Source organism: Mus caroli, chromosome 11 (genome assembly GCF_900094665.2).
Source record: "Mus caroli chromosome 11, CAROLI_EIJ_v1.1, whole genome shotgun sequence".
Classification (NCBI taxonomy): domain Eukaryota; kingdom Metazoa; phylum Chordata; class Mammalia; order Rodentia; family Muridae; genus Mus; species Mus caroli.
Window position 1 is genome coordinate 67,024,434 of NC_034580.1, and position 19,968 is coordinate 67,044,401.

Sequence of the window (19,968 nt, forward strand, 5' to 3'; positions counted from 1 at the left end):
GGCTGTCCTGGAACTCACTCTGTAGACCAGGCTGGCTTCGAACTCAGAAATCCACCTGCCTCTGCCTCCCAAGTGCTGGGATTAAAGGCGTGCGACACCACTGCCCAGCTAAACCTTGTATTTTTAAATGAGTTGCATAAGCATAATACCTATACAAGAGTTAAAACATACATATATTATGTAGTAACAAAATTAATCTTAAATTTTGTATCAATATACAAAGAGTTATACCAATGAAAACCTTAAACCTTTATTAATATACAGAATTCTGTATCAATTAACAAAATATAACCTCAATTTTTATATCAAAATATAAAGACCTCTACCAATGTAAGATTATGGCTATATTTTTTAAAGAGTAGATTCAATCATTATTACCCCTATTTGTCTAGTTTCTTATAATTTCTATACACCCCCTTTTTCTTTTCGACTCTGTTTCCCTTACCCAAGGAAGATAGAGAGAGAAAAGGAAAGGATAGAGAAAAGGAATACCTGAATCTAACCTTTCTATTTCCTCACTATATAAGACCATAATTATTTGTAATCATACCTTAAAATGACAACGTATCTATAACCCATAAAATGGCCAAAACTATCCATCTCAACTTAAGGGACTGGAATGACGGTCTTATAATTGCTTTCTACTGAACTGGGGCAAAAAAAAATCCTTTTGGGGGACCCAAGAAAGTTAGAAAAATGGCTAGTCTTTAAAAAAACTAGCTGAAGTATTTGTTGTTCAGTCCTGTGTGCTGAGAAGAGGCAGGCTAAATGAAGTCCCAACTGGAACAGTCTGAAAGTGTGGAAGTCTGAACGTGTGGAAGTCTGAAAGTGCTCTGAAGTTGTCCCAGAAACAGGTCTTTAGCGGAAACAGTTTCCATGCAGTTGAGGTAGAATCAGGCAGGGAGCTGGAACAGCAGGTCTCAGCATCTCAGCATCCCCTAGGGCTGCCTCCTGGCCTTCCATTCTGCAATATACAAACCTTACAAGCAATAGATAGTTCTATAAAGACATTTGTATGGAATGTGCAGGATGCATAGACCAATCACAGATGGTTTCCTGCTCTTTGTTTGAGCAGGTGAAAGACAGCTGTCTTTCTTCAGAAGCTAGTTTGATCATATAACCCCACCGCAATATAAATCTCCATTCGTGCCGTATGAAATGATGGTATCTAATAAATATGAGAATTTTGTAGCCAACAAGATTGGCTATGCAAGCTGAAGTTCTGGCTGCTGGAAATGTGTGTGTGTGTGTGTGTGTGTGTGTGTGTATACAGGCTGTCCAGGCTATCCATAGACAGAATATAGCAGAAACAACTCTTAAACCTTGTATACACACACACACACACACACACACATACACACATGTCCCAGTCAGTTTCAGAGTTGTTAAATGTGGGCACCATGAAGGCAAATCTCTATCTTGTTCTTGTAAAGGGGTTGTAAAAAATCAATCCTTTAGATTAACCCCTGTGATGGGTCATTCCTTAGGTAACAGGAAGGCAATGGGATTCCAGGCTGTAAAGAGCCCATTGGCTGAATGACTTTTTTGATTGCTCTCAGATCTGTCAACAAGCTCCATTTGCCAGATTTCTTTTTAATGACAAATACAGAAGAGTTCCAAGGGCTGATGGACTCCTTTATGTGTTTTTTCCTTTGTTATAGGCCATTGTTCAACCCAATCAAGTTGTTCAATCAACCACCTTAGTTGATGGTGTTTTATCAGTAATGGCTCCCTCAACCAAGGTTTAAGAGTTGTTTCTGCTATATTCTGTCTATGGATAGCCTGGACAGTCTGCAACTGTCCCCAATAATATCTTTTTGCATTTGGGGGGGTGGTGTTTCAAGACAGGGTTTCTCTGTGTAGTCCTGGATGTCCTGGAACTCACTTTGTAGACCAGGTTGGCCTCGAACTCAGAAATCTGCCTGCCTCTGCCTCCCAAGTGCTGGAATTAAAGGCGTGTGCCACCACGCCCACATTTTTTATTTTATCAGAAATGCCTCCTCTCTTATGGCCTGTCTTGAAAGTTGGAAGAATGCTGATCTGTATTTCTCACTATTGCAATAAATCTCTCTTGAGGTTTGGTCTTGCTGTCTATTGTAATGCTAAGTGTGGGCCCCCAAGACCTGGAGTCTGAACATAGACTGCAAGTGCATGTGACCCTGCCACCAAGTTATTTCTGATTGGTTAATAAAGATGCCAACAGTCAATAGCTGGGTAGAAGAGACATAGGTGGGGTTTAGAATACCCAGGCTAGAGGTCAGAGGAGAACCACAAGAAGGTGAAGGGGAAGGAGGAGAAAGATGCCATGGGTGATGAGTCATGAAAACATGGCCCTAGGGGTTGGCCAATTGGAGTTAAGAGCAGCCCAGACAAAATAGTAATAACTCAGTGTTATCAACTAAAAAATAAATTCTAATAACATAAAAAAATTGCCCAGCTCTTGTGCTGTTTAAGACTTATTGTAAATATAAAAGTTGTATGTATTACCCTGAAAATAAAGACAGGGTAGGAACTGTAGGCTAGGGTAAAAATTTCTACAACACATCTCTATCTGCCCCATAAGTTCTCCATCTGCCCCATATGGCCTTAATTTTCCTGTTTGACTTTCTGGTTCTATACATTTAATCCATTTAAGACAATGTCCCAGTCCCTAGGAGCTACGTAAATACTCTTTGAAGTGGCCAAGCTGGGTTCCAGGAATCTCGTGATATTAAAGTTACATCTGCCCCACTAATCCTTCAATCTCAACTCCATCCAACTGTAATTTTAACTTTGGTCTTTTAGCATTTATAGTAGTCTGCCACAATAACTGTTTCTTGGTATCCTTAGAACCTCTTGTTTTATCTTTAGGAGCCGGTTGATTTTCATTAAGTGACTTAATTGAATTTTGAGCATTTCTGTTGGTCCTATTAGACCTTGAATTTTTTTATTGTTTTTCAGAAATGTCTTTCCTCAGCAGACAGGAAATGAATGGCTTATGTTTTTTTGTTGGGCCTTGAGTGAAGCCCCTTAGTTTTCCAAAATTAAAGAATTGCTTTGTATGTCTTTGAATGACCTACATTCACGAATCATATACCCATTTCTTCGATGCCTTCTACATTTCAGAGAACATTTCCTCCCAGAATTATTACTATCATAGAAGGATTTCTCCTTAGGAAGTGTTTGTTACCATCATTTGGGGAATGACTTGATCTTTTGTAGCCAAAGTAGTAGGTATCTTGTTTTTCTTTATCTCCTGCCATTGTTTGTCCAAACACAACTGGCTTGTGAGCCTTTGCTTCTATGTCCACAGTAGTTTTAATCCATTCATGAAGAGCAGCAGACCTTGCTCTTAATGCTCTTAACACCCTTTTGTATTCATTCGCATTTTCAAAGCTAAAGATTCAATTACAATTTCTCTACCATTTGGATTTGATATTGCTCTACTTAGAGATGTAGGTAGTCTTTGTAAAAAGTCTATGAAAGGCTCATCTGAACCCTGAGTTATCTTTGTAAATGATCCAGTACATCCCTGTTGTTCAACCTTGTCCCAAGCATGTAAGGCTGTTATGTGACATTGTTCTAGGACAGCATCTTCAAGGACAGTCTGTACTCCTGATTCAGAATACAGGCCTTCCCCTAGTAATTGATCCTTAACAATATCAGTGCTTCTGTTCCTATTGTTTGGCTCCATAATCGAAGCCTCATCTTCCCACCATGTCAGCCCATGTAAGTGAGGACCAGGCTCTAGGATAGCTGTCATCAAATCTCTTTAATCTTTTGGAATTATATGATTCCATGTGCTCTAATTATTATCTGTTTGACATATAGTGAATGTAAGACATGGCTTGTTATTGTGTCCTTAAACCTTTTAAAACCCTGTGCCTCTATAGGTTGCCATTCAAATTCTTGATAACCTTGTGGATTTTCTTCATCTCCTTCCAACTCTCTTATCAAGGCTGGGAAAATGTTTTAAACAGAAGCAGACTCCCCTTCTTGCAGTCTTGTTACAAAGTGATGTTATTTGTTCTCATTTATTTTTAAGCTAGTAGAGGGTAAGTTTAAATTGGTTGTACTTACATTGGGCATAGAACTAAACTACCTGAGACAAAGTTATCAGGTAGGGAGGCAAAGCCCTCCCCCAAAAAGGCAGCTTTGAAGCTATCACAGAAGAAGAAGAAGAAGAAGAAGAAAAAAAAACAGACACTGCTTGGGAACAACCAACTATACCACCCAAGAAGGTGTGGCATTCTCAAAGGCTACATGGTCTCAGAGCATGAGACCCCACACTGCAGAGAGCCTCTGGGAGGCTCCTTCCCAGTAAAGGTGCAACTGCCTGCTGGAACACAGCCCTAAACATAGCCACTGGATTTCCAATGTTTCTTACTGGCATAGGGAGCATCTCGAGCTTGAGCCCCACCTACCCCCGCTCACCTTCCCCTATCCCTGGGACTAGGTGGGACACCAAATAGACAAGACCCATGTTGAACACCAAAATGTAGTACAACAAATTTAATTTTATTTCTGACTATGTTAAAAATAAATGAGGCTCAGACTATGGTTATTTTATTTGGCTTAGACAATTACTGGGGGTAACCCCTATCTACTTTTGTAACTGCTGGCCTGGCTACCACCCCAGTGGTGTACCCCAGATACTTGCTGTTTCTCCTGGCCACATGCTCAAGGTGGCAGTCCTCTCTGTAGTATGAATATTTTAATAAGTCCCGGTGCGGGGTTCCTTCCCACCATTTATGCTCTTGAATGAAAGACTGACACAGCCTTGTATTTTAATATGCTTTAAGCAGCACAATAGCTGGGCAACTGCCTAACCTCTATGCTGTGAGAATCCACTTTCCTACCGATAACTCCAAGTTACTACTTACTAATTTCTATGTTCCCTCTTGGCTGCCCTTGACCCAATTGAGCAGCCCTCTGGGCCATGTTCTCCTGGCCCTTTCACATGGCGGCTCTCCTTCCTTCTGCATGTTCTTTTTCTTCCATGGTGGCCTCCTCCTTCCTGCTCCTTCCTTGTGGTTTCTAGCCATGGAAACCTAAACCCCAACTATCTCTCTTCTTCCCAACTGTTGGCTACTGGCATCTTTATTCACCAATTAGAATTAACTTGGGGGGGGGACCCAAAGGCTATATATGCCACTCCAAATCTTGGAGGCCAGTACTTAGCATTAGAATACAGGCAGCCTTAGGCCAAATCCACTATACCTCTCATGGTGTCTTCTCCTCTGTCCTCTTCCTTCTCTCTCTCCTTTCCACCCTACTCAACCAGGTAACTCAAAAACCCTCCTACCTCTAATCCTGCAATAATTGACTGTAGCCGTTTTATTTAACCAATAGTTTTAAATTAAGGATAAAGGTTTGTACAACAAAAGTTGGTAAATGTTGAGGATTCACTCATAGGCCAGGTACAAAATGTAGTATTACACTACATAGCAAAGGACCAAACCTCAACAACTGACACACAATTTTCTTGTTAGGAGCTAGACATCATAATGTACACTTGTTAGTCTCCACACTCAGGAGGTAGGGTTTAAAAAGATCAGGAGTTCAAGACCACCCTCACTCAAACTGAGAACATGTTGACTTTACTCTGACTAAAAAAAAATAACAGAAATCGATAGAAGAATCTGGACTTATTTATAGTTTAGCCAATGAGAACTGATTAGTCTAACCATTCTCCATGTCTAAGGCCATCTTATAATTTACAGAAAGCCATGAGAAAAAGGCAAAGACAGATGTAAATTTAAGTACAGTACTGGCTAGTTGTTTTTTTCCTGGGAGCAAGGGGACATGCATTTCCCCCCATTCTCTGTCCCAGAGACAGGTTTTTATTAAGTCTGAGCCAAGAAAAACGGGATCTTAAAGATGCCTCCATTTTTAAAAAAGAAAGCAGTCTAGATGTTTCCTGGGGTGGAAACTCACTACCCAGAGCAACATTCCCCTGTAAAACATAGCCCTGTAACTTAAGAGAGGACAGTCTCCTTTTGGCCCCCAGTTTGAAGGGGAGGATAGTTATCTTGTTGTTGTGATTGGAGTTGGAGTCACTAAGGAGACAAACCTGGGGATTTGTTTCCAGAGAGGTTTGACTGAGGTGGAGAGAGCAACCAGGAATGGGGGCAGCAGCATCCCACTGGATGTGGTGAACTAGTAAGAAGTGAGCTGAGCGCCAGCCCGTGTCTTCCTCCTGACTCATGTGGCCAAGAAGACCTCATGCTCCAACCACCATGCATCCCCCACCATGATGGACTGTACCCGCAAATTATGAGCCCAAGTCATCCTTTCCTCTTCTAAGTTGAGAGTGTTTTGCCACAAGGAGAAAGGAACCCATTCAAAGGGACAGTAATCTGTTATGGAGGGGAGGCGTGGCAGCGGGCATGCAACAGCTGTCTGTTAGCTGGCACAGGGAGCAGAAAGTGATCAGACCTGAAGCAGACCCCAAGACACACCCCTCGTTAACCGGTTTTCTCTAGTGAGGCCCCACTCCCTGGAAGTTTCATAAGCTCCTAAAACAGCACCGTCTGCTAAAGGAGCAGTATTCAGACAGAGGAGAATTCACATTCAAGTGATAACCTATATCCTTGGAGGACCATGTTACTGGGGGACAAGGTGTCTGTTTATACTTCTGGGGCTCAGTCATTCAAATTGGCTCAGAATAAACCAATTCTTCTTTCAGGATGGTCAATAGAAACTAGTGTGATTTATTTTATTATTATTATTATTATTTTCTTTCAGCCATGCTAAGGATTGTATCTAGGGCCTTGTGTGGGCTAAGCAAAGGCTAGGCAAGCACTTTACTTTCAGGTAAAGAGGATACATTCTATAATGACAGGAGGAAGCATAGTATAGTTAAGTTCTCAAACCCATAACATAGCTGCCTGTTACGATTATCAAATATGATACTCAGTATTCAAAACATTTGTGTGTGTAGAGATCAAAGAACAACTCAGTGGAGTTGGTTCTTCCTCCCACCACGTGCATCCCGGGGATTGAACTCAAACTGTCAGGTTTAATGGCAAAGTGCCTTTATCCGCTGAGCCAGCCATGTATGAAATGTGTACTATATTTTTTTCTTGATTTTTATTTGACATTTTAATGCATGTGTGTAATGCATCGTGATCATGTTCCCTCACCTCTCTGCTTTCTTGCACCCTGCATTCATGCCAAGGGCACACAAGTGGAAGTGACTCACTGCTGTGTGTAGCATCACTGGGTGACAAGACTTCTGCAATTCTTCAGGTGTAATCTTATATGGCTGCTGTGCTATGTACAGTTGCACTGCTGACAGAAACATTATTATTCCGTACACGGCTGTATGTGTGAATGTATCAGATGTCACTGAGATATACTTTGTGATGTGTGTGTGTGTGTGTGTGTGTGTGTGTCTGTGTGTGTGTGTTAGATCCTAACCCCAAAGCCTTATGCATGGTAGGCAAGTGCCATACCACTACCTCTACTCCAAACCCCTTTGATCGTTTTCATTTATCTAATGGCGCCCTGCTTCTTCCTGTGTGTGTGTGGGGGGGGGGGAAATGAACACAGGAAACCAGCAAATTGACTGACTTCCATCATTTTGCACTGTGATAATTTTGGACATGGGCTGCCTTTAACACAATTTGTTTTCTTTGAACCTCATGAGGTCAGCTAGCCTTGTTGGGTAACTGCCTGGGGCTGTGGCACCTCGCTGGAACAAACATATACTGACACAGCAGCAGTTTTGCATGCAAATTCTAGGAGCACCTGGACCTTAAAGTTGCCTGGGAGCCCCAGTGTAACCCAGTCAGCCAGGAGACAGTATCCAGAAGGCTGAGGTGACTCAAGCTCCCAATTGGTTATCTTGTCTGGATCTGAGCACAGCTCCTCCAGCTCCGTGCATGTGGCAGAAGGGTCACACCTTGGACCACGTTACCTGGGAACTTCTGTGCAGGTTATTCAGCCCCTTGCTGCTCGATTTTACCAGTGAGCATGGGATAGCAAGACCTCCTCATGGTTCCTGTCATCTTGGCTTACATTATTGTTTGCCATTATTGTTTGCTTTGTTTTGTTTCCCAGCAGAGGACAACCTCAGGAGAGTTATCCCTGGCCATTCCCAAGACTTGCCCCAAACCCTGTAGCCTGAGCATCCAGCACCCAGAACCCCCTGCTCAGTTCCTCACAGACTTTGTTTTCAAAGTCACCACAAACTGGAACCCATGCAGGGGTACAGAGCTTACAGGAGCTTCTTCTTCAGAGAGCAGACTCAAGCTTAGCATCTCAGGAGAGACCAGACAGAAACAGTAGGAGTCAGTCACAGGTTGAGAAGTGGGCAGGGACCCCATGGAAACAAAGCCAGTCAGGGAGGGAGGGGGAGAAAGGGAGCAGTTGTTGTGCTGCCCAGAGGAAATCCGACAGCTAACCCCCACCCTGGAGGTCACAGTTACAGTAGCACAGAGGCTGCACAGGACAAGGGGCATGATAGAGGACTAGCCCATGCTGCAGAATGGCCTTCTGGGAGCGTCTAGCTGCCAGGATCTGGGAACCGCCCTGGGCTGAGAATTTTTGAAGTCTCCTCCCTACCACTGTGAGTCAGGCTGGGCAAACACTTTCAGTTTTGTTTTCCTGTGTGCAAAGAAACGAAACTCCACAGAAGCACTGCAGGAAGCTTGACCATGGAGGCTGACTTCCAAGTGTGCAGGAACTGGTAAGAAGGCATTTTCTCCAGGGCTGGCCAGACAGAGGGGCAGGGCAGAGCAAACAAATTCTGAAGTGAGGGGGATGAAGTACAACACAAGAGGACAAGCCGAAGGGGACTGGAACCTCTGGAGTGAAGAGGTTCCAAATCTCTAAGTAGAGTGCTCAGCGGTACCTCAATATCACTGTTCCCTCTTAGCGTGGGTGTTTCAAGCTGGCTAGTTTTAGCCATGAAGTATGGAGGGACTGGTCCCTAGCAGGCTATTCCTGTCAGAGCTTAGATCCGTAGCGGGGGTGGGGGGCATCGTGGTCTTCCCACCCATCTGTGAGAGGATCCTTTGAGAGATGTTCCAGGGTTATTCCTGTCCTCTGCCTGACAAAGGAGCTGGGAGATAGAACATGGAGGGCTGAGCAGGAGGCAAGGACCACACCTCCAAGTAAAGAGAGCTGGTCCCTCAGCAGACCCCCACCTGTTGCAGTAACTGGGGTAAAGCTCCACAGAGATCTTCGTTCCACTTCACCTTTTAGGATCTCTGGTCTATGGAGTATGTTGGCAGGCAGAACAGAGAGGGCAAACAGAGCAAGGGATGTCATTCTGTGCAGTTGTGGGGACAGCTGGATCAGGCTAACAGCAGTGAGGCCATGAGCCAGATCACAGGGGCCTGAACAATTGGTCCTTTAAGGATACAGCCTGTTTCCTTTCTCCCGAGCTGCCGTGAGCATGAGCAGATAGAATGGGTTGGCAGCATTCCTGGTGATGAGCCTGTCAGAGGAGGACACCCTGCCCTACAAGACTCCCCTGCATCTCAGACGCTCTCTGGGTAGCTGCAAGGGAGCCCAGGGACTGGAGACAGTGTGGTGGATGGACTTTTGCTCTTGAAAGTTGGGAAACCCTTGGAGGGTCTGAAGTGTGGTCAGGGCAGAGCTGCACTGCTGTGCTGCTTTGGTCTCGTGATGGCCTTTCTAGGAGATAACTGGAAAAGGATAGAACTTTACCTCCCCCTCCCCCTCTCTGTGCGGGGATACTGGGGAGTCGTTCCAGGCACTGAGCCTACAGCATTGCACAGAGCAGCCACGCACTCTGAGCTGCATTATCCCCAGCTCTGTTTTTCCCTTTGCTTTTGACACAGAGTATCACTAAGTTGCCCAGGCTGATCTTGAACTCACTCTATAAGCATAAATAAGCCTTAAACTAGCCATCTTCCTGTCTCAGGCTCCTGAACACCTGTGCCAACAGCCCTAGCTAACTTGTACATGTTTGAAATATACATCTTGATACACAGTACTTATTTGTGAAACCATCTTACAATCTAGGAAATGAAATCTATCATCACTCTTGAAAGTTGCCTGTTGCCCTGGTACCCTCTTCCTCCCACTCTCCCAGGCACAGTGCCCTCACACCTATTTTCTGATAGCAAGCTTATCTGTTTCACCAGCACTGGCAGGCATAGGGATGCATCATCAGCATCATCACTGTTTTCCCTGGCCTCAGGCCTGGAAAGAGCTTACCCCAGGTATGCAACAAGGCGTCATGCTTTATGCTAAGACACTGTGCCTTTCTTTCTCCCCCACCCCCACTTTTTCCTGAAGCAAAAGAAATGTGGCCTCTCTCCACTTCATGCTCCACGAGGCCCACTGCCTGCGCTTCGTAGCCCTTTGCCCAGAATGTGAAGAGCCCATCCCAGAGTCAAAGATGAAAGAGCACATGGAAGTTGTGCACCAGCAGGTGAGCAGGTGGGCAGGTGGGTCAGAGGCCTGGGGGGTCAATAACTGGAGTCCAGCCTTCCCTGACCTGGTGGGTAAGTTATTTAGCCTCTCCATGTTTGGCCTCTGTTTTTTGTTTGTGCTACCCTGAGGCTGTCCCCAGTTTCTCCCTTTCTTCTGGCTACCCCAAGACTATGGGTCTGGCAGAACAGAGGATCCATATCAAGAAAGGCTAACTGTTCTTCAGAGACTTGTAAGGAGGAGGCAGGAGGGCCCATCTCAGTCTTCTTTCCTACATTTTTGAGTCAGTCTCTTGCGGCTTTATCTTTCTGAGAATCAAGTTCAGGCATCCATTTAGATTCAAGCTGACCCAACAAATACTTCAGTCAAGTTGATATAAAACTAGCCAGAACAGTTTGAGTAGTTTGGACTATGTCGGCAGCTTGTGCAAGCCCTCCCTTGCTGGAGTAGGAGTGAATTCTTCTCTATAGGCAAATAGGATAACCTGGGTGAAAGACAGAGAGGCTAGTCATAAAAATTACCACCACCACCATTATCTCCCCACCTGAGAGGCAGGAGAATGATGGACTATCCTACCCGAAAGATGCAGATTCATCTGCATCTGTATATACTTGCATATATGCATGTATACATACAAACATACTTACATACAAACATACTTACATACATATGTACATGCTTGACAGAGGAGATTTCCACCATCCATGAGTTAATTTCTGTTAATTTGACGTGGGCTGTGGACACCTGGGAAGAAGGAATCTCGGTTGAAGAATTCCATCAGATTGTCCTGTGGGTGCATCTCCAGGCAATTTCCTGATAAATAACTGAATTAAGAAATCCCAGCCCACTGTGCCAGGTGGTCCTAGATTGTAAAGAAAACAAGCCAAACAAGCCAGTAAGCAGTACTCCCCCATGGTCTCTGCTTCAATTCCTGCCTCCAGGTTCCTTCCTTGAGTTCCTGTCCTGGCCCTCAATGGTAGACTGTGGTGTTGAAGTATAAAATGAAATAAACCCTTTTCTCCCCAAGTTGCTTTTGGTCATGATGTTTATCACAGCAACAGAAAACAAACTAGAATAATGAGTCTAAGGAACTCATAATCCCCAAGGACACTCTGTGCCTCTGACCCTTGCCAATATTTTCTTTGATTGACTTCAATTCCCTTAGAGGTTGGGTCTATGTCCTCCATCTTCCCACAGACCAAGGAAAGCCAACAGCACCCTGCCAAGTGCAAGTTCTGTGAGCTGGCCGTGCAGCTTAGCAATCTGGACGTCCACGAGTCCCACTGTGGCAGCCGGACAGAGCATTGTCCACACTGCAACCAGCCCATCACACTCCAAGTACTGTCCCAGCACAAAGCCATGTGTCTGAGTGCAAAGGGCAGGCCTGAGGAAGGTGAGCAGCAGAGAGAAGCTGGAGAGGGAGAGGGCAGCTTCGAGGGCCAGATAGTCTCCTGGGCAGGATGCAAGAAGTAGAGCCCTTGACTGCACAGGGGAGGTATGTCCATTCTGTGTGTTTCCACTGAACTAGAGTAGCCTTCTTGTGTGTCTGCAGTAGCCGTCAGTGACTTAATCAGGGAAAACAGGAGGCCAGGGAAGTGGGGTGTAAGAACTCACACTGAAGAGGGAGAAAGCCACAGGGAATCCTAAACATGTAGGGCTTTCTTTTCGTTCCAAAGACATGGTGCTAGCCTGGTAAGGTGCACCTATAGATGAAAACATACAGAGAGATCAGGAAACAAAACTGGACACCCCAGTTTCCATCACCGAGCTGGATCCTAGGCTATTGAATGTTTTTATCATTCTGTAATTTGAGAGAGAGAGAGAGACAGACAGACAGACAGACAGAGAGAGAGAGAGGCAGGAGCAGCTTGAGGATGGAAGGGTTTACTGTGGCTCACAGTGTGAGGCCATAGCAGCCTTGATGTGTTGGGGAAGACATGATCACAGCATGAGGTACTCCTCACTGTCTCCCTGAACCCACAGTCAGGAAGCAGAGAGCACAAGATGTGGGGTTGGGCTAAGAAACCTGAACCTAGTGTCTGACTTCTTCCAGGGAGGCTCTACCTCAGAAGGGTGCCACAACTTTCCAAAACAGCATTTTAGTAGCTAAGGTCCAAGTGTTCAAACACATGAGCTCACAAGGAGGGCAGAGTGTTTTCATTCAAACCACAGCAATTAGTGATGGCCAGATGGGAGGCTGCTGCTTCAAGACTAGGTTTGTATATCAGCTTTCTAGTACCACCTCCTTCTCCTTCTCTCTCCTCCCTCTCCCTCTCTCTCTTCCTCCTCCCCCTTCTCCCTCTCTCCATCTCCCTCTCTCTCTTTTACTCCCTCCCTTTCTCCCCCTTCCCTTACTTCTTTCCCCTCATTCCCCTTCCTCCCTCCACCCCCATCTCTAGCTCCAGTTCAGTACCAGGGATTTGAACCTAGAGCCTCATATGTGCTCTACCGCTGACCTCTTTGCAGTCTGTTGGCCCAATTCCATGACCTCTTTATAGGAGAGTTTTCCAAGAGCACAGACGTCTATGTGACACATCTTTTGTGGACTTCATTGGTTGTTTTGATAATGTGATAACATGCAGAGAAACTGTGAAACTGCTTAGTAAGTCCCACTAGGTCAATACTCTACCCAAGGTCAAAATTGGCTGGAGGAAAGGCAGGAAATGTGAGATTTGTGTGCTTTTCCTTCATTACATTGTGCCTGGGCTCCCACACAACCAACAGTGTGCAACACAAGTTCATTGACAGCTTCAATACAACACAACTTTAACACCACGATGTTACAACCAACACCTGGTTGAATCGCATAGCTGGGAACAGGGTAGAATAGCTCAATTCGAAAGGCTGGGCAACTCTGTAGAGCCCCTTTCAATCAATTAAAAAACAGTTGTGCTCCAGGAAGATGTCTCGTCATCTGGGTCATCTTCTGCCCTGAGTACCAGTGTAATACAAACAGTCATCCATTAAAGCCTTTCCTGTGTGGCTAAGGCAGCTAGCAGTATAGCAAACCTAAGATCTGGCTAGCCTGGGAATGCTCATGAGTACAGGCCATGGGAGAAACCAGGGGAAAGATGGACTAGCTATTCTCAAGAACAGTCATTTGTGTTTCTTTGTTTACTCAGGGGAGAGAATTGTATCATCTCCTGGAAGAAAAACCCATTGTGATATTTGCAAACAAATGATTCCAGAAAATACGTATGCCTCCCATATGGTGAGTAGCAATGACCCACTCTCTAACTGTGCCAGGAGCCAGTTCCTATTCCAAAAAGCAAGGTCCGACAGCAGATTCTCAATACACCTCGCAAAGCACAGTTATCAAAGGTTCTGATGTTTGTTATTTCATTTATTTGGTTTGGTTTGTTCCAAGGTTTCCTTTGGGCAGATTTGTAGAGTTGGCTTTCATTTTGCCTATCCCATCAAAGAGCAGCTCTGATAACTCCCCATGCCTCTGATCACCTCTGACCATCACCAACCTTCAAGGCCTGGGCATTATAATGTGGCCCCCAACAGGGCCTGCCCTCTTGGGCTTTCTGCCCATGTTCAGGCTATGACCTCCCCCATGAGACTAAAAGGGCTTTCCCCATCTTTCTATAGTAACGCTCACAGGATACTGAGGATAAAAGGGGACTCTATTGATGGCAGATGATGTAGCTGGTTGACTGGCTTTACTTGAGTGATTCCTCCATAGCCTTACTGCCTTTTAGTACACTGGTGAGCCAAGCTGCTCTCTTCTCTTATGGAACGTTCTCCTCCTGAGAAACATCCCACAGCTTCTCTCCCAGAAACGTCTTGTTGTCCCAACCCACCCACCCACCCACCTGCCCTGTCCAGGGCTATAGACTTATCTCAGCACTGAGGAGGCAGAGGCAGGCAGACCCCTCAATTTGAGGCCAGACACTGTCGAAAAGGAAAGGGAAAAGGAAAAGGGAAGTAAGAAAAAGCAAGCAAGCAAACAAACAAACAAACAAGAAAGACCAACCACTATGGAACAGTGGAACTAAGGGGCTTAGAGGTGACCTAGCTCTTTGATATTTACTGCCACACCTGAAACTTGCTATTCCTGGCAGTGTGGTGCAGGGGAAGGGGTTTTTCCTTCCTTCTCATCTTTTATAACTAACTAGGATTTTCCCCTTGCCTGAGCCCCTAGTTACAAGACTCATGTCTCCCCATCCATTTGCAGCTCGATGAGAGAAAACCCCAGGCTGTGCAATTTCTACATAACAGAAATGTATTTCTCACTGTTCTGAAGCCAAAGAACCCAAGTGCAGAGCGTGGGCATTAGGAGCCTAGGGAGGGCCTTGAGGCTTCATGAACAGCAGATGCAAGAGAGCAAGCCAGCAGCAGTTACCCAGGCTACTTGAAGCCTTTTACAATCCCATGAGTGTGCAAGGAGAGGAGCCGTCATGACCAACACAGCCCCCTATTAGCCTGTGTAACATATGGATTTTATTTTTATTTTTAGGGGACAAAGAGAGACAAGATTTCTCTATATAGCCCTGGCTGTCCTTGAACTCGATATGTAGACCATGCTGGCCTTGAATTCCCAGATATCCACTTGCCTCTGCCTCCCAAGTGCTTGGATTAAAGACTCACACCTTATTTTCAATTTTTTAAATTTATTTTTATATGTGCCTACTTGCCTGTATGTGCAACACATGCGTGCAGTGTCTGTGGAGGCCAGAAGAAGGTATCATATCTTCTAGAACTGGACTTACAGGTTGTTGTGAGCTGTCTGGCATGAGTGCTGAAAACCAATCAAACTTGGGTCCTCTGAAAGAGCAGCAAGCCCCTTTAAGACTGAGCCATCTCTCCGGCCCCCAAAACCTGGATTTTAGAGGGATGTACCCAAACTTCCATCCTGGAACATGAGTCTTCTAGCAAAGTTAGCTGTAAAATCAAATGTCTGCCTTATATTATCCAGCATTTTAAAAATATTTTTACTCTGTGTGTGTGTGTGTGTGTGTGTGTGTGTGTGTGTGTGTGTGTGTGTGTGTGTTTGCTGAGTAAAGGTCTTATGGGGATTTTCTACTGTTTAAGTTCCAGGGTTCAAATTCATGTCTTCAGGCTTGACAAGAAGCATCCTTACCCACAGAGCCATCTCGCTAGCCTTTATCCAGGGTTGAGCCTTTCAGGTTATCTCGGCTGTCTTGTCCAACTATTACATATTCTAGCTGAAGTAATTGCTTGTTTAATTTCACACATTATTGACATTTGCAGAAACAATGTTCCGCCCCAAACACTGTGACATGTATTCGGGATGGAAGTGTAATAGTCATTCCTTCAACCCTTGCATTTATGGACTCTGGAAGTCGAAGATCCACAGTGAGTAAAGATGTTCGTCCAAAGACAAAAAATAGAAACAGCTCAACAAAGCGAGAGACAAAAAACCAAAATGGCACTATGGATCTGCCTTTGAAGTCTGGGCTCCAGCAGAGGGCTGATCTTCCTAAAGGAGATGAGACGGCCTATGATACTCTCCGGAACTGTTGTCAGTGCCGAATCTTACTTCCCTTGCCCATTCTAAATGAGCACCAGGTACTTTGTTCTCCCTGCATCCCTAACTGCCTCCTCTCCTGGCTAGGAACCTGCTGCAGTGTCTTAAAGCACCCCAGCCTTGGGATGGGGGAGCTTCCCAATGTGTGGCTGGCCAGCTCCTCCTCTGCCTCCTTCTGCTTCTGTGTCATTGTGCATTCTCTCGGCTACCTGGTTTGTGTCACCTCCCAGTCACTGAGTAACCTTTGAAGGAAGGTCAATCTATCTCCTGGGTCTGCATCTGTATCAGACCCTACACTTGGCAATACTCCAGGGCCACGTGAATGATGGAAGCCCAGCGCTGTCAGTGAACTCCCTCCAGGTGGAGATAAGGCAGAAGGCCCTGACTCCAGATGTGAAGGCGGCTGGTGACTTGCCTCTAGCATACCCAGAGCTGGCCTTTCTCATCCTGAGTTTTCCACCCAAGGCTATCTTCGTTTGCTATGGGGTTTTGTTTGTTTTTTGTTTGATTAGTTGTTTAGGTTTTGTTTGGTTTCCTTTGGTTTGGTTTTATTGTTTGGTTTGGTTTGGGGGTTTTGTTTTTATTTTTTCCAAACCAGAGTTTCTCTGTGTATCCCTGGCTGTCCTGGAACTCTGTTTTATAGACCAAACCGGCATTGAATGTAGAGAGCTCCACCTGCCTCTGCTTCCCCGGTACTGGGATTAAAGAGTTCACTACCTCTGCTCTGCCAAATGATTGTTCCAAATGATTGTTTTGGGGTTTTGGGGGGGAGGTTAAAAGGCATTTGAAGAGGAAAGGGTTAATTTCACCTTAGTGCTTGGGGAAGTCAGGACAGAACCTGGCAGCAGAAATTGATGCAGAGGTCATGAAGGAATGCTGCTTACTGGCTTGCTTCCTCCTCATGGCTTGCTCAGCCTGGTTTCTTATAGTGCCCATGACCACCAGCTCACCTGAGGTACCGCCCACAACAAACCTCCTTACAGCAATTATCAATCAAGAAAATGCCACATGGGTTTGCTACAGGCCAATGTGACATTTTTCTCATCTGAGGTCCCTCTTCCCAGATGAGCATAGCTTGTGTTAACAAAAACCTAAGCAACACACTTTGTCAGGTAGAGGGGTGAATCCCTGTAATCTTAGCACTCAGGAAAGGTGAGGGCAGCAGGGGCTAAAGGGATAACTATGTGGTTAAAGAGCTTGCTGTGCAAGCCCAAGGATATAAGTTCAAATCTGCAGATACCATACAAAAGCCAGGCACAGTGACTCACTCCGGAAACCTCAGGGTGCTCAGGGGACAGAGACAGGTGGGTCCCAGGGACTTTGCTGGCCAGCCTGTCTGGACAAAATGTGGTGTTTAAGATCAGCAAGAGACCCTATCCCAAAACAAGGCAGAGACACATCAAGAAAAGACAAGAAGAGTCACATACCAAGATGGCAATCTCTGACCTTTACATATGGGAGCATGGACCTTCAACCACCTATTTGCACACCACACAAATTTTTAAAAAGGAAGACTGAGACAGGACCCTGAATTTGAGGACAGTCTAGGCTACATAGTGAATTCAAGGCCAACTAAGTTAAAGTAAGACCCTGTGTCAAAAATTAAGTAAACAAACAAACAAACAAATCAATGGAGAAGGGAAGACTAGGTAAATGGTTCGGTGGTAAAGCATTTGTCCTTCATGCATGCAGAAGGCCTTAGGTTCAGTCTTTAGCATCACACACGCACACAAGCTGATTCTCCCCTCTTACTCTTCTCCAGTCACAGCCCTGAGAAAGCAATTTCAGCAGCCTGTGGGTTCTCAATGAGAACCCTATCAGCAGACACAGGGCTGAATCATTGACGGCCCATGTGTTATCTCAGAATATTCATTACACTGCTGTTTGCCCCGCCCCAGAGGTGCAGCCCTTCAAAAACAGGAGATCCTAATAATCTTTTCTAATTTCTTTATGCATTTATGTTTTATAAGAATGACCTAATTTCATCCTGAGTGGGGTGCTTCCGCACTTTCCTCCATCTTTGTCAGACTTAACAAGGAGAAGTACAATATGCCCCAACCAAACTTGAATTTCAAAGAAATGGGGACCAGTTTTTAAGCTAAGTGTGTCTGCAGACATTGTAAGAGATCTGCCATGACGGTCCATTTTCAGTAGGAAAATGTGTTTCCGTGTGAAAGTACATCTAGAGCTTATTACTGAGTCCCAGGTAAGCAGGGGACACTGCCCTTGTCTGCCTCTGCCCGGGTGCTTCTTAGTTTATGTCAGGGTTGAAGACGCTGCACAACTGAGCCCCTGCACTAGGATAGAGAAGGCTCTCAAACCACCACCACCACCACCTGGGGAGCCTATGGTGGGCAGAAGTTTTTCACACTTGAGAACTATAAAAACCACTTGTACCAAATGGGAGCACTAACCATTTTTGCCCTTTCTGTAGAGACTGTACAAGGTTGTAAGTCACTTCAACTGCTTGCTTCTGTTTCGCTACTCTGAGTCTCCCCGATTCTTATTATGAAGGGGGGGGGGAAATCATGATTTCTCACACAGTGATTCTTCAGGTCTCTGAAACAGAAAGTCAGTGAGTCATCGGTATGTTTCCCGTGAGCCCTGATACACCCATATACAAACACGAACCTTTGGGAGTGTTGATATACGCATTCCTCCGCCCCTCAGTTCTATGACTTGGCACTAACCAAGTAAACAACATGGCTCCCTAATTCCAGTGGCTACACAGATGATGTACATGCGTTTCTCCCCGTTCACCTGTGATGCTCACCTCCATTAGGCACTACCCCAAGTCTCCAGTCACCCTCCCTGCTCAGAGTCTCTTCTATACAGTCCCATCTCAGTCTCAATCAGAACACCACCACCCTTTGGTTCAGAACAAGGGACAGCAACACCCAGAGGGGGGGGGGGTTCAGAAACTAGCAGCAGCACCGTGTAGCAAAGTGCTGGTGTAGCATTCCCAAAAGCCCTGCCTTTGACAGCCCCTGTTGGTGGGGAAGACCAATGACAGGAAAGCCAGGAAATAGCTTAATAACTTAGATGTTGAAGCTTTCTAACATCTATTTTCATTTCTTTAGGAGAAGTGCCAGAGGTTAGCTCACCAAAAGACACTCCAGTGAGGATGGCCAGCTGGATTCCGAAGATTGAAGAGCACCAGTTCCCACTAGCTTTCCAGTTCACACTAGCTTTCCAGTTCCCAACTAGCTTCCCAGTTCCCACTAGTTTTCTAGTTCACACTAGCTTTCCAGCTTCCTTTCCTAGTGGTCACGACTTTGTTTTCTTTACCAGTCTCTATAACCGAATTCCCTCCCCCCTTTAATTTCTAACTCTTTCATACGAGTTTACAATGTATTGTAATCATGCTTATCCCCATTGCCTTCCACTGCCCCAACCTACTCCTATGAACCCCTTTTCTTCCCAATAGTTCTCTGCTTTCACATCTTGAGTCCATGTTTGCGAGTGCTGTGCGTGCACACATGCTAACATGCACATGCTTACCCAAGTCTTGTGTCAACAGTAACCACAGCTGATGTGTGCCCCTGTTTGCAACAGCCATGGCCATGCGGAATCCAGAAGAGAGCATCTGGTAGTACCCCACCCAGCCCCTAATCCTTTGGCTCTTGCCGGCTTTGGGCCTCATCTTCCACAATGTCCCCTGGGCCTTGGGAGGGATGTGTCATCTTGGGCTCAGGTCAGGGTCACTCAACTGTCTCAAAGTGCTCTTGGCACTTTGGGTGACCAAGAAAAGAGACAGGCTTTCATCTTTGGGCTTCAGAAGATGTCTTTTCCTTCTTCTGAGCTACAGATGCCCGGGAGAAAAGGCTTTTGCTTCCTGCACTGAACTCGAGCACCTAGGCTCAACTGCTGGGTTGGTTGCTCAAGAAACCCCTGCTTTATCCTAAGTTTCTCCCTGACCTTTTTCTTTGCCTTCCTCATTGGCTCTCTGGACAAGACAGGTTAGGAATATGAGGCCTAGAGGGGGAGATGAAGCAGGAGAAAGGAAGGAAAGAGGGAGGGAGGGGAAAATGGAAAGGAAGGGAAAGAGAAGGAGAGGGGGAGGGAGGGGAGGGAAAGAATGGGAGGGG

General features: G+C 45.5%; 1 protein-coding gene and 1 long non-coding RNA gene across 2 annotated transcripts in view; one reads left to right on the forward strand and one right to left on the reverse strand.

Annotated features, from left to right (window-relative positions):
- The first annotated feature begins 8,584 nt into the window (after window positions 1-8,584).
- Xaf1 (XIAP associated factor 1) lies at window positions 8,585-19,910 on the forward strand. The gene is made up of 6 exons (XM_021176950.2): window positions 8,585-8,671; window positions 10,252-10,387; window positions 11,584-11,779; window positions 13,509-13,597; window positions 15,604-15,921; window positions 18,961-19,910. The coding sequence occupies exons 1-6, from the start codon at window positions 8,640-8,642 to the stop codon at window positions 19,000-19,002; spliced, it is 813 nt and encodes a 270-aa protein (XP_021032609.1). The 5' UTR covers window positions 8,585-8,639; the 3' UTR covers window positions 19,003-19,910.
- LOC110305149 overlaps window positions 10,806-19,968 on the reverse strand; it is a 10,141-nt gene continuing 978 nt past the window's right edge. Inside the window, exons 2-3 of the long non-coding RNA XR_002379136.2 lie at window positions 11,050-11,130; window positions 10,806-10,870 (exon numbers count right to left, since the gene is read on the reverse strand). This is a non-coding gene — a long non-coding RNA (uncharacterized LOC110305149). The remainder of the gene's footprint in view (window positions 10,871-11,049; window positions 11,131-19,968) is intronic.